Source organism: Falco peregrinus, chromosome 2 (assembly GCF_023634155.1).
Source record: "Falco peregrinus isolate bFalPer1 chromosome 2, bFalPer1.pri, whole genome shotgun sequence".
Lineage (NCBI taxonomy): Eukaryota > Metazoa > Chordata > Aves > Falconiformes > Falconidae > Falco > Falco peregrinus.
Window position 1 is genome coordinate 50,797,615 of NC_073722.1, and position 15,304 is coordinate 50,812,918.

Below are 15,304 nucleotides of genomic sequence, written 5' to 3' on the forward strand. Positions count from 1 at the left end.
TATTTTGTCAATAGAAACACTACTCAAGAACCTCTGTAGTTAGGCAGATTGAGCCTCCTACAGTCTAAGGCGGGGGTCCTCAAACTGTGGCCCAGATACGGCCCCCCCAGGGTCCTCAATCCGGCCCCCGGTATTTACAGAACCCACCGCCGGGGGTTGGGGGGGGGGGGGGGGGAAACCAAGCAGCCACAGATGACTGCCTGCCACTGCATCCGCACGCCGGCCCCCTGGTTAAAAAGTTTGAGGACCCCTGGTCTAAGGGCTAATGAGTATTTCACCACACAGACAATAACATCATTGTGAGCAGACAATTTGCAGGAAGACATGGACTCCATGGTATGAAGAAGTCTGTGGTTTTTTTCCTTGAAAAGAACCATTAAGTCAAGCCTGAGCAGCCAGAGAACGGAAAGGCTCCTGGCTCAATGTACCACCAGAGCCAGGAACTGGAGGAACAGGAGTGAGAGAGTCAAGCTCAAAGGGATGGTACAGTCCACATCTCCACTCTTCTCCAAACCTGAGGCATCTCAAGTAACAGACTATCAGAAGCCTATCAGTTTTCTGCCACCAGCAAATAGGCATGAAGTCCTTTAACAGGGCACTGAGTATCTCTTCAGTACAAATTCAGATGAATACTCAAGAGGCAGAGGGATGAAAAGTTAGTTACAAAGGCACACCAACACAATTCTTTTGTCCATCATGTCAGTAGCACAAAACGTTAGAAATAAGTCTGTCAGAGCACTGAATCCTATAAATGAAGTCAGACAATCCTGCACATACAGAAGACAGGAGGAGTAAAGTGTACTATGGGAAGGAAACAATACCCATGGTAACTGTGGCCAGCAGCATATGAGCAGTGCATTTCTCATCAAGTCTGCCTAAGCCCAGCTGTGTAACATAATCTGAAATTCATGGTATGAAGTGACAGGTGACTGGCGCTATGAATCACTGTGTTAGCGCAAGAGGGTTCAGAACCCTGCTGACTTCTCATAATGTCTGAAAACTGACTCTCCCTTTTCACCCTACAGTTCGGTTTTCTTGAAGTGTAGAGGAAGTTACATGCAACATTATGTTAAAAGAATACTTGGATTTTTAAATAGTCCCTTCTGTCTAGGTGACATTTTCCACTCCTACCGTGTGCTCTACACACTTCACTCAGTACGTACAGATGAGTTCAGTTATCATTCACTTAGCAATTATGATCTTGCCATCACTGTTCAGGACCTCACAGCTCCCCACACAGTCCTCAAGACCCAGCTCCAATGCTGACAAGTTAATTTAAGAGTGTCTCACAATGCTTTCCACATTTCTTTGCATACGACAATGTGGTAGTCAAGTAGCGAAACACCGATGATCAAGATATGGAGTGTCAGGCTCCAAAGAGTCACCAACTTTGCAACCTCAAACAATCAGCTTCCCAGCACACCTGGTGTTTACGGAAGGTTTCATACAATGCAAGTGTATGTCCCATTACATTGAGCTTTAAGAAAGGCCCCGGCAGTTCTGGAAAGAAAAACTAAATTTAGAAAAAAAATAATCCATCCCAATTTCAAGTAAAGCATACATGAAGGCCAGACAATTAACAGCCACCTAAAAAATAAATAGTTTAGGCACCTTGCCTCATGCCCTACAGGAAAAAGTGCAGATGCTGAAATCAATTACTAGGACACTAACAATTTACCTAAATCACAGCCATCCTCCCCAACTCCCATATTTCACTGCATACCTCCAAATTCTTCAATATATAAGATAAGGATCCTCTGAGCACCTACTCTTCTGGCCTTGGAAATAAAATACCTCAAGGTAGAAACAGCATCAGTGTTTATTCTTCTGGTCTAGTATCCCTTTTTCCCCAGACAGAAGGAACTGGTGCTGGCTAACAGGCATCATCCCAATGTGCTGTCACCTCCTCCACATATGCAAAAGTTCTTCAGGCACAAATCAAAGGACTAAAAGTATGCCTCTAAATGGGCAAAAAACCTCTGCAACACAAGTGCTACTTTGTCATTGTCAAAGCAACCTGTGAGGGGTAACCTAAACGTGATATGCTTTGGGGTGCCAGGGAGGCTCGGTAAGTTATTTACAGCATTACTCATGTCTCAGAAAGTCTACATGTCAAACATAACTCCAGGAAAGCGCCAAATAACTTAGGAAGGATTAGTTACTGTTATCCAAGAGGCATTGGAGACAATTGTTTCAGACTTGCAATCTTGCCAGAAACTCATTAACGTTTAGACGCCACACCACATAATTCTTCAATAGCTTTTTTTTTTCCCTAACAAAATTCATACAACCATTAAAAGCTGTAATGTTCTAGGAACACTGAATACTCACCATGTAAGACAGTTTGGACCTAAAAGAAAAATATTCACAGTACCAGCAACAGCCACAAAATGTTAATAAATTATTTACCCACTTATCAAAGAACAGATGACCACAATAAAATACACTGCTAAGTGTCAAGAGTACTGTGATTACTAAGCCTCTTCAATTGTGTCATTAAAAATCTTTGGTGAATGCTTCAGAACTGTTAATTATATCAAGACAAGCTGTAGATGAAGTTTAAGTGGTTGATCCTAGTGACAACATCAAAAAGCTGCTTGAACTTCACTTAAATTAACAGCCCGGCTACAGCTAGGAACAGACATGACACACCTAGATTTCCAGAGCACTTTACCCTAAATAAAGCAGCACAATCCTTCAAGTCAGCATTCTCATTTCAGTCACAGCAGCTGTTTTTGAGGTTCTTACTACGTGGTGTCTTTCTATGCAAACCTTCCTGTTCTCACAGTGCTTTGAACAAGGAAGTGAGAACTGAATGAAATACAATGAAAGCCCCAAACACATAAAATGCCTGCAATCAGAAAACACCCCGATCACGAGACAGATTGAAAGAGGATGTTTTCTTCTCACTGGAAAAGCAGCTCAAACTACCAACCACGCAGCTGGATTTCACAAGATTTTTTCCCCACTAGGAAGGCAGGTTATTTGATTCACCAGCAATGTGCTTGGGTTCATCTGTAGTAGAACCAGTCCTCTGAAATGTTTTCAACAACGTTATAAGGCTACAGCTTGAAAACTGATATGCAAAGACAGAGAAAAGGGGTTTTCATTGTGGGGGTTTTTTTCCCTTTTTTTTTTTAATGGTTTTATGACACACTAAGGCAGGCCTAAAAAGATTTTTCTTTTTTTGTATGGCATCTTCACCCCCATAACCCATACAGAAAAAAAGATGTTAAAGTTTGACAAATCATGGATCAAACTACTGACAAGTATACACAACAGACACACATGAAAACCAGCAAAACTAGTTAAGCAGCAAAGAAGATGGGGGAAACCTAAATACTTTAGTATTTCTGATGTTTTTAAGTTTTTTCTCTTCAGGGAACCAATTTCAATACACACTCCCTTTTTAACTATACTGTACAAGGAAAAAAAAAAAACAACTTTAATCCATTTGCTTATCCTGAACTGTATTGTACTGTTCCAACATTTCAAGCCAATAACCAAATTTTCATCAAGGCCACACACAGAAAATCTGAACTCCGAACAGCAAATACTTCAGAAAACAAGGAATGAGTGAAACTAGCATTCCATCACAGGTTTCTGGCACTCTACCACATTAACTCTATCTTGAATTTATGTATTTTTAATTACTATTGAAACACAAATAAACCAAGGCCCAGCAGAACATAATTTCCCTTTGAACAGCCTGTTATAGATGGGTCTATGACACAAAGGCCACAAACCAGTGAAAGCTAGAAAAAGATAAAGACATTTGAAAGATTTTCGAAATACCTACAAAGCTTGATTATAAAAAACACTTTCACGTAATTTGAATGTTCACCATGAAGTGCTTTATATCAAATTGTTATGTGTTTTCATGGAGTAGTCTATGTAAATGACCATGTAGAACAGAGTCTTTTGAAGTGCAGTTCAGAAACTTCTTTGATACTGTCCAAGAAATTGTGCACAACTAACAGGCTTCACAGTCATATATACAGATCATAAATTTAACCAGCTTCTACATCTACCACTAATCCTAACACATAATTAAGCAAATACCTTTTGTATTTTCTTTGGATCTTTCTGCGAGTTTTCTCTGAGAGGTACTTTTCCAAACAACTTCCATCCCACATCATTTTGTTTTTCAAATCTTGCACTTTGCTTCCTGGTAAACAAATTCCTACAAAAAAAAAAGTTTGATTAAGAAGAAGGGTTGATTAATTATAAAACACAGAAGGGCAGACAATTTGCTAACCTTATGTATCCCAATTACATAATCCAACTCCTCTTGTGGTTGTGCTGGCAGACACTGTTTCCCATCCTCAAGAGGTACATCATGCACATCATGCAGTATTATCACTGTACTAGGCAATGGACTTGGTTAAATAAGAATTTTTAGTAGATAGAAAATTACAAATTAATTTTTTTTTTAGAAATGGCCTTTTTTAGCCTCCCGCTGGATCATTCAGCCTCACTCTTTCAAAGACTGAGACACTACATCTTTTTCTGCATAAGCATTCTTCACCCATCCGCCTGTTGTAACACGACCACAAAAATCACAAAAAAAATAGTAGCCTTTTACTGTATTTTGATCTGTTGTCACAAATATTTTTCCTGAATAACCGTAAAAGCAGCTATCAAAGCACATTAATTCTGAAGTCTCTCTGAAATGTCTAAAATTAACCAGCTTAAACACTGTAGCAGCAGTCATGTAGCCCCTGAAAATTAAGTCATTTTTATAGACGTTACTAGTTTTTAATGATAAAGCAATATGCCAGACTTGCGTCTTCATACCCCAGCTATGCTTCTCCAAAACTGGACACACAGTACGTACCAGTCTTCATGCTTTTGGGAGTACTCAGCTCCCCCAAGAGCACAACAGATACTTTAATAATCCAGGTATGCCATGGGTATAGGGTAACAGTTTTTTTCTTTTGTCCTACTGCCTAGTTCAGCAAATATTCAAATACGTTCAGGTTAGCCCAATTGACACACCTTGTGATAGGTTTTTCTGGGAACTTGACTGTAGGCTTTCCCTCCCTCCTTTAAAATAAAAAAAAACCCAAACAATTCCACTGAGACAAAAGCATTTTTGCTATTTCAATCAGCAGACAGCTATAGCACCTTCACTCAACGGATGCTTCCAGTCTGGCATTACTGCTTTCTCTTAATATTACAACCTTAACGCCCAGTGGACTGACCCACCTAGTACAGATTATTTCTTATACATTAAGTGTGGCTTGAGCTTTGTGTTCTAAAAGGGCTGAAATAGTCACCTGCAATAGAACCACCTGGACACTAAAAACTTGCTTTTCCTGGCCACTTTTGATCAGCTAACATGAACAGTACCATAAATACACCAACAAAGATAATACTGCTTACAATACAGCAGAAATGTTTAATACAAAAAACCAACTGAGGCACAGACATCAGAGCGCACTAGAATTACAAGGTTAACAGGGTGCACTGCCATCCTTAAACATGAACGTCTACAAACATGGTCACATGCCTCTGTATCACAAGGGTACAGTTACCTTGAAAACCAAACTAGGAACAGATTATCATATTAAAAGATAAGAACAAAGTGTTTAGGTACAGGAATCACACAAGCCAATTACAACTGATACCAAAGCAAAGCAGTAACCAAACTTCTACAAACCCCTTTCAGCTTTCCCCTACCCCACTTCACACAAAAGAAAATACAGTATAAAGTTGCATGGCAACAACTGTAGAGAAAGCACTAAAGAACAGCATGGAAAATGCAGAAACATACTGCCATGTTTTTTACCCTCTTTCCACCTTTTTTCAAAGCATGAAATTATAATTCTATAGGTAAAATACTGAATCGAAACCAAAGATTTGTTTTGTCTCTATAACTGTCATACTCCATTTCAGTGTTAGGAAGCTCTCCTGTAGCTCATCATTACAGCTGTAATGCTACTTAGAGATTTATAAGCTAACTAGAGCATTAATCAACAAGTTTGACTACACTGCTACCACTACAACAGCTAGTACGGGGGGGGGGGGGGGGGGGGGGAGACCATCATAAAAACAGCTTCCAAGAAAACTGTTGAATTTGCTTTCTTTTCACCAGCAATCCCTTCACCTTAGCAATATAAAGAATTCACCCTGCTTCAGCCTTTAGTGCCCTGAAGTCCTTCTGCTTGTAATTATCTTCTTACCCCTGCCCAAATTCATAACATGTATTTAAGACTGCCTGAGATGATGGATATATAGGAACACTTGAGACAGCTACCAAGGAAATAAAGTGTAGAGAGACAGACATGAGATTATTCTGTTTATATATATATATATATGTTTAGTTAATTTAAAATTGAGAAATACCAAGCAAATTCTAAAATGTATCTAAGAATCAGAAGGAAAACATGACAGGAATAACAACATCAAAACCAATGCAGGTAAATAGGATACACGATGCAAGACAGGCTGGCTGTTCTTGAGAAAAGTTTTCTTTCAGGTTGTTACTACTTCAGAAGCAAGCAAACTAAATTCCAGACTACATACTGTCTTCAGAGAAAACGGGAACTTTTTGCATTGGGGACACCTGAAAGAGCCCCATAAGGAAGCATACTGGTGTGACAGTTTTGTGCACATTCAAACCCTCTTTCGCAAGTAAAAGGCTTTCACCACAGTTCGTTAGCAGTACAATAACATGAAAATTAAAGGACTGACAGGCAGTTTTCTTTCCCTGTCTATCCACATGAGAGGTTGCTAGCACAGGTACATAAAAGCAACAATCCCCTCAATCTCCTCTGAAGGATTTTAAGAGCAGCAGTAGGTCTTTATCCTCAAATCAAAATAAACATGAATTGGAATAAGTATAACAACACACTGCTGCAAGTGCCTACATAAGACTAACTAAACCTGAAAAGTCAATCTCAACATACTTGTTTTCAATTCAATTCTGCAAATCCTAACTACCTGTTTTCCCTTTAGAGGGAGCATCACAGGAAGTGATCTGTTCTATAGCTTATCAGCAGATGGTACAGCACTTACTCAGCTCACTCTTCTCTGTCCATGTGATTTCCACTATGTTCTAGGGCACCAGACATCTCTTCCTGTCTTCATACCACGTCAGGGATTTCCAGTTCACTTTTTAAAATTTAAAATATATATGGAACTGAAAGCATCAAGCATGCTCAATATACAATTCCCATTCTGTACATAGAGCAATTTACCCTCTTCTTCCTTTTTTCCTGCTCTCTGTGCCTACGTCCCCATGTTTTGCGGGTGTCCACATTCTACACATTCCAAAAAGTCTTAAAACTCCGAAAAGGCATAACATTATCAGAAGCGACAAACTGGCACAGTCAGATGTAAAGCCACAAATTACAACCTGTTCTTCCTTTGACTGAGGACACACAGCTTTGTTAAACCCTGACCTGCTGCTCCAGACCAGAACATCAGAGGTAAACCACATGACAGTTGGACTGGCATGGAAGGAGCAGATGAGATGTTGCTACCTCTGCACCTAATCTCAGAAAACTTAAGGGGAAAAAAATGTTATGGAATTTTCTCTGTTATGATTTCTGCAGAGCTTTGCAATAATCAGGACACCACCACAGGATTCTGATAAAGCCACTACTTCAGACTTCTGGACTGAAAGTAGACCCTTAAAACATGCAACTTCCTTAGAAGTAATGATTTCTGCCATATATATGATCTCAAATCAAGTAATTCATAGCAAAAGCTTTAATTTTTCTGCTGCCACTGCACAGAAAAGGAATTCCTTTTCTCCTATGCTTACATACCTTCCTAGGATGTTAAAAAAAAAACAAACGTACTGAGCAGTCTCACTTCTGAGCAAACATAATTCACAGAAAAAAAAATTCTAAAAGTAACTTAAGGAGATTTTACCTGATGGAAAAACACAGATTAACAAGGAACTAAAAATCTCTATTTGAAAAAAACAAACAGATCTCCATTGCAAAGTCAAGCTCAGAAATCCTAGGGTAAAAGATCTCAAAGTTTAGCTACAAGTGTTTTAAGATACCAAACCTAATTTGAGATAATAAATGTAAAAAGGGTTGACATGCTTGGAAAGAGAAGATCACACACTCATTATCTCAGTCTCATTGTCTTGTTCACAACCATTAGAGCACATCATGCTGATTTACAACAGGAATATCAACAGGAATATCTGACATGATGCATCATGTCTGCACTGTCATTGGTGTGGAGCCATTAAGGTGTCATGGGTTACATCTGCATTCCTATTTAACATGTTAGCTGTATTACACTAAGCATAGCTGCTTATTTTAAGAAAGCCAAGCACAGAGTTAAGTTGAGATAACTTTTCAAACAGAAAATCCCTTTCGCACAGCCCCCTAAAACCAGTGTTTGGCACCAAACAGCTGTTTAACCTTGTTATTTTAATTGAGCTGAGAGAGGAATTACTTGCCTGAAGAGAATTTAATTCTCCCTCCAGAGTTAATGTTTACATACATACAAATAGCATCCCATGATACAGGAGAGAGACCGATCTTTTGCTTGAACATACACATACCGCACCATTACTGTATACTGATCTGCCCAACTACCTTTTTTGTGGGGAAGAGAGGAAGTTAATAGCAACGGGTAAGTTCAGCACTGTCAGGAAAGCCTTATTTTTTAATAAAACTTAAGAACACTTCATTTTGGTTCTATAAGGACCTATAATATAAACTTACTGAATAGTCGTCATATATACATACTGCACACTCATATACTGTCAGTATTTATGTAGCTTTGTGCACTGTCATGGTCAGGCAGAAGCCTCAATCAAGTAAAAAAAATAAAAGAAAAAATATTAGAATCACATCAATAAAAAGTAATCAAGCCAAACCTATCCATATAGCATCTATTAAAGCTTTTCAGAGCTTATGCTTTTAAACAAAGTCCCACATCACCACTGAGGCAGAAAGTTTATCTAGTTCAGTCCAATTCTCTTTCTAAAGAGAGGAAGTCTGTAACACAACCGCCGGCAACTACTGCCGCAGGACGAGTTCACTGCACTGCTCCACCAGCGTTCAAGTATTCACTTTTTCCACATTTCAGCTGTGGTTTGTCCCAAGCAAGGTTAGCCACTTACATGAAGTCACCTCTCCAAAGGTCACCCCTCCCGACCACCTTTCCCTGGTTCAGCATACACACCTATCCACTAAAAGGAGCGGAGACAGTGCTGCCATGGTTTCCATTGCCAACTTACTCCAGATCTTAAAGTCAGCTGTAAACCTCCTCCCTGAAAAATCCCAGTGTCTTCTCTAGCCAGGCAGGCTCAGTAACGTGCCCCTTGAGATACCTCTGAAGTTCCGCACCACTGGAGGCAAGGAACCGTTTCCCTGGCATGGCACTTGAACAACAGGAAAAAAGGATGGGCTCCAGCACAGTAGCTGTCAGAGGGTGGAGTCGAGCGGGGCAGACACATACACCCACTGACGCCTGTTGGTGCACACACACCCTACACCTGGACTTGCAGGCTATGCACAGTATTTCCACTCACCCCCCAAATTCCCAAGATATACCTGCTGCCCGAAATAAAAGCATACCTGTGCTAAGGACTTAGTTGTTTTTAAGATTAGAGTATTTGGGTTCTTCAGAAAAATCTGAAATTTATTAACTGTTTTGCTGTTACCGTTTTGACACGGCTCCTTAGATGAAGTTTCACAGTACCTGAACTACTGGCATGCAAACACGGAACGATAGCTGTGAGCAAAAGAAAAGCAAGACGGCATACGGTGTTCTGTAGTAGACTAACACTGCCCTAGCACAGAGATTGCATTTGCAAATAAATGGGTTCCTTAGTCTTAAAAATACAGTTGCTGTGAAGAAACATGCATAAGAATTAACTAGAAACTGACTCAACTCATGCACAGACTGATGCAATTTTTTATCTGCATTTACCCAAAACTAATTTGCAAGTAAATTTGTTACAAGTATTAAAAACATACATTTCCTGCTCCCAAGATGCATGCTCATACCCAAATTTAATTAGTCTTCCAATTAAGAAGGTTATTTTCAAAAGACAAAACAATTAGAAAATAGTCATGCAAATTAACAACTGGAAGGACTTACCAGTCCCATGAGTACAGCAGACGAAAAATAAGGACAGTGGAGAAAGTTCAAAAGGTTCAGATTTTGTAGAATAAAATTATCTTGAAAAACAATTTCAAATTAACGTCAGACTCACATGTATTCTTAAGAAGCAGGAAAGAAACAGAGGCAAGTCAAAGTTCATTTCAGCTGCTTCTGGAGGAAGATCCCGAAACTTCCCAATAACTCTGAACTACATGAGAACAACAAGGTCTGGAGCCCCTCAGCCTATGCAGAAGTAGTCACACCGGAATGTGTAACGGACTTTATCTACAGAGTTTGACAGTAAGCAGATGTTAACCTTAAAAACTAGGTAAACCCATTTTGAGCATGTATGCACAGTGTAAGAGATGTCTCCACAGACATTAATCCACAAGGCGTCCAGAAAACTACATTGAAACAAGATGTTTAAACATATGGCACCTATTAAGCAAAAACAAGTATTAAGATAAATTTTATTAAATACCTGCTGCATTGTCAGCAAAGTGTCCAGCCACCTTACCTGGCATGGTACAAATTCAATTAACACTATCTAGGAAACATTCTCGCACTACTATGGAATTCAGGCAAAATATAAACTAACATCGTTTTCTTCTCATCCTTTAATGACCTTTTGTATTCTGTACTAACCATAACCTTCACAAATCTACCCTCAATAAACAGAAGAAAGATTCTCACCTCTAAATGTTCCAGATCTGCGCCCTGGCCACAGAGGCACAGAAAATAAACCCTGAAAAAAATCAACAATGTATTGTGGAAGAAGAAGACTCTGCCACACAAATCACGATGACTAGGGAACTGATGGACTTGAGAAGAAATTCTTTTCAGAAGACCTACCGAAACTGCCTGAAAAGCCTAAATCTACATTCTCCACAGCTAAAAGCCAAGAGTTGATACCCAAGACCAGGTAACACTGGTTTATAGAAATAATTCACTAGACTCAATGATTGCCAGTTCTTGCATTCCCCCCTCCCAACCCCAGATCACCTCTCAGTCAACCTACACTTATTTAAAGGAAAAAAACCCCACAACCAACCACCACCACACCAAAAACCCAACAGAGCAAAACATCATAAAAAAAAATCCAAGTATTTTGGCTATGGTGAAGAACTTCATCAATAAATTGGAAGTTATGCTTTGAACAGGATTAAAAAAAAATCAAAAATAAAAGCAGGGTTTGCAGAATTTTATCTCCCAGAGGTTGCCAGAGGTCAGGGTAAATAAAAAACAATGCTTGGTTTTGGGATAAACAAATCCAACAGAAGTACAACCAGACAGCCTGGAAACTGACCTACCTATGAAAGAGGTAACTAATGACAAATCATCTATTATAAACCCCTATCACATTTTATAAACAAAGTTTTTCAGCCACTGACATTCAGTATGTTCAGTGAGAACCAAGAATAATGACACTTTGCAGTGTAACAGATACCTACAGGTCTTAAAAAAAATAATAATTCCCACAGTTAAGGGAGACAGTAATACAAGTTCACAGTACAGGATACCCAATAGCTTGCAACAGGGTAGCTTGGAAATCTCCATTTAGATTTCTAGGGGGGAAAAGCAGCATTTGATAAAACAGTTACCAAGTCTACAACGTTCTGCATTTAATTTTTTTTCTTAGAGCACAGCCCTCATTTCAAAGGAGGACAAAGTAGAGCTGCCTGCACTCTCTTGTGCAGGGTCAAAGACATGAAGATATAAATCAGACACTAATCCTGCATGTTTAGCAGGTAGGACTGGTTCTAGCAAACCAAGAAGTATTTTGCATGTGGATGATGCAGTGCTAGCCTACCGTGCGAATGCTACTGAATTCTCAGAAACAGGAGTTTCAGCAAGTTAGGGCTCCAGCAGTAAAGCAACTTTTGGGTCCAAATTCAAACTATGAGAGCCAACCAGCTACATGTAATGGTTCTTTGAGCTGGAAAAATTCCCAGTTATCCCTATGTTATCAGAATAACCCAAAATTCTATTCCTGGAGTCTGAAAGATTTCTTCATTGATCTGAAGGACTATTACCACACAAATAAAAAACTGAATGAATATGTGAAATGTCATCCTAAGCAAAAAGCTGAACCTGACTTGGCATTAAGACCTTGCAGCAATAAAGACGAAATATGGACCGGGTTACATTAGCAAGGGCAAGAGGAAAAAAGTATTAAAAGCTCTATGTGGTACCCATGAGACTAGATCTGTATCATGTCTGGGCTAAAATACAGAGATCAAAAACGGAAGTCCAGTGGGTGACCATTATGACAGCTGGGTACCAAGGCCTGTGCCATACAAACAGGGATGCTGAGAGAGGTGGTTTCATTCAGCCTGATGACCATTCTCAGAGATACAAAGAAAAAAAAACCAACAGGCAAAGCAGCAAGCTGCTGCAAGGGTGAATTCCAACTGGATAAAAGGGGAGGGGTGGGAAAATAAAAATCACAGCGGTAGGTGCTAAGTCCTGGACCATGTGCTGCAGAGGTTGTAGTAACTCCATCCTTGGATGTACTCACAATTGGCTGGACAAGGTCCTGAGGAACATGAAGGCAGCCGTGCATTAAGCAGCAGGTTACACCAGATGGCTCCACAAGTCCCTTCCGACCTAAACTGCTCTTATGAAAGCCTGCAGCTCATAAAGTGGAGTCCAAGCACTAAGTAAATACCTTGTCCTACCTCATGATTGTTACCAAGTTCTTGCATTTATTCTGTCAGTTGTCAGTGTAAGGTGTGAATGACTCCTTATTTACTGTAGGGGTTTTATTTATTATTTTTATGGTATGGCTTGAAAACTTTTGAGGCACTTAATAAATACAAAAAGAAGCTTAATTAGTATGGATAGCTCCTTAAAATAGCAATGTAAACAGTGCCCAAATGGAGATTAATAGATCATAAAGAGAAATTCATAGATCTGGGTTTTTTCCCCTGCCAGCAAGCTCAACATTTACTTAACAGAACTCTTAAATATCCAAAGCAAGGCATAACAACACATATTCCTGCTCCAGAAAACCAATGGTTTCCACATACTGTTTCTGTTAAACGAATTTTCCTCCTTAATATAGAATCTTACTAACAGACCATTTTTTGTTTGAGCCTTTGTAAAGAAGTTTAAAAATTAAAGCTAACATTGACTCCAACTTCACCACAGATTATGTAACACAGGAAGGAAGACAGTATTAAAAAAAGAAGATAATGAAGGAGCAAGAATTTATATTCATTCTATCTAATTTCATCTTGCTCACTGCATTTTTCAGAATCTCCAAGTGTATGTAACATTACCTCACAATGTCAACCCTGATTCAAGTACTCTTTTCAGTCAGGGTAATTTTTTTTATTTTTTTTAAATTATTTCTGTACTTTCAATAACTTACAGCAGTTGATATTGCTGATAAGGGAAGTAGGGAACAAAAAGGCAGCTGAACATTTAAACAGTACTTTGATTAGACAGTGTCACATGGCCGTGATCATGCTGATATTCTCTCCCTCTTCCCCCACGCCATCCACTTCTCACAGCTCGTTTTAACTAAGGGGAACGTCAGGAAAATTCTTGCGAATGAACTGAAGATCCAACGGCCATCCAACCCAGTAATTCACTAAACTTTCATATAGACAATGAATCAGGCTGAAAAGAGACCTTACTTTCATTCACCTGAATTAATTCCTGAAGTCTGCATATATCTATTGAAATGTACATAATTCTTACTCATTCTGTTCAAAAGCAAGCATGTAGAATGAGCAGAACTGAACAACCACAAGCTTTCCAAAAGGCAGCCTCACACAGGAGATTAAGGAGGAGCAGTAGGGGAAGAAAGCATTAGAGCTGAATGCTGCAAGCAACATACGACACCCAGCTACGCTACAAATCCAGTTCACTAGCTGGTGTGAGACTTCTGTAATGCTTCCCACCAGCCACTAGAAAAACACACACATCTGTCTATTTCAAATAACTGCACCACGTTAAGTCCTCACTTACTGCATAATTTTGTCCCATTACTAACAAAATCCACCCAAAAATCAAAGCACTGCTGAGCAGATTTTCATTTAACTTCCATAATGAACAAGTAACTTCAACAAGCCTCTTAGTTTTGCTGTTGAGTAACTGTAAACAGTTTTGCACAAACAGGACTTTAAATAAAGCAGATTTTACCTGCAAATGCAACTTCTCTTTATTCTAAAAAGCCACATATTAAATATGATTTAATTCAAAATTTAAGGCAGAACTAACAGAACATTAATTCTAAATAAAAATTACATTCTTCCACACACAAAGGGAAAACAGGAATTAAAATTAGTGTGGCCTAGTGGAGACCAGCCACATGCAAAGTTCAAACCTTCATACACCGAATTAGAGGATGGGAATTCTGAAAACTGTATCAGACAATTTTCAAACTTCATCAAAAGAAAAGGCCGTTATCTTCGTAGAACTCCAACTTTGTACCTATGGAAGATTTGCTTTGACAAAGAACGTTTATTTCAGAAAAATTCTGCAACTTTTCTTTTGTTTTACACAGAGACGTGACAGTACGTACAGATGAGGGGAGGACCACTTGTCTTTCAAGTAGACAGAAAGTGGCTTTCAAGTAAGTAGTACACAAAACCATATTGTAAAGGCTGAAGCACCCATCAGATGAATATACTGCAATGCCTCATGGGCTGCTGAAATATCATTTCCAGCATCACCTGTTAATACAGACCCTCAGTGCCTATGCCGCTTCCCACACCACTGAAAGATAAGCTTGTTTGCCTCCCTTTCTCCCCAGCCCTTTTACAGACTCGTTATTAACAAAAATTAGCTCAAACCGCACCCAGATAAAGTAGCATGGAGGGATGAAACTACCACCAAATTCCCTTTTCCCTCCAACAGGACAGTGATGCCGCGGGGAGCAGTCAGGCTACTGCTGCAGCAGGGAGCCCAGCCTGGCCGCTGGGCAGCGAGGCAGCCTGTGCCAGGTGTCCATGCAGGATCCCTCTGCCAGAGGCTGGGTCTGTGGGGTCCTTCCTCCCAGCTTCTGAACAACTCCACCTGCAGCTCAGCTAGTTTTTGCTCATTTATGGTTAAAAACAGTGTACCCAAATCCTCCCCCACAGCACATCCAGCTCCTTCTGTCCCTCCTCCTACACACTTCAGTCCTGTTCTCAGCCTGTCTCCTTCTAAACAGCCTATACTGTATCTAATAAGCTTCATTTAACAGAAAACGTGTACAGAAGAGAGACATCATAAG

At 39.6% G+C, this 15,304-nt stretch overlaps 1 protein-coding gene across 3 annotated transcripts in view; it reads right to left on the minus strand.

The window, feature by feature from the left end:
* Nucleotides 1-15,304, minus strand: part of TBC1D14 (TBC1 domain family member 14) — a 70,654-nt gene that overhangs the window by 44,299 nt on the left and 11,051 nt on the right. For 2 of the 3 annotated variants that reach the window (XM_055796376.1, XM_055796375.1), the window contains exon 3: nucleotides 4,063-4,183. In XM_055796376.1, coding sequence (XP_055652351.1) covers nucleotides 4,063-4,183 — 121 coding nt within the window. Of the gene's footprint in view, nucleotides 1-4,062; nucleotides 4,184-9,156; nucleotides 9,377-15,304 lie in introns of those variants that run through there. The other variant, XM_027794762.2, reaches the window with a different exon arrangement.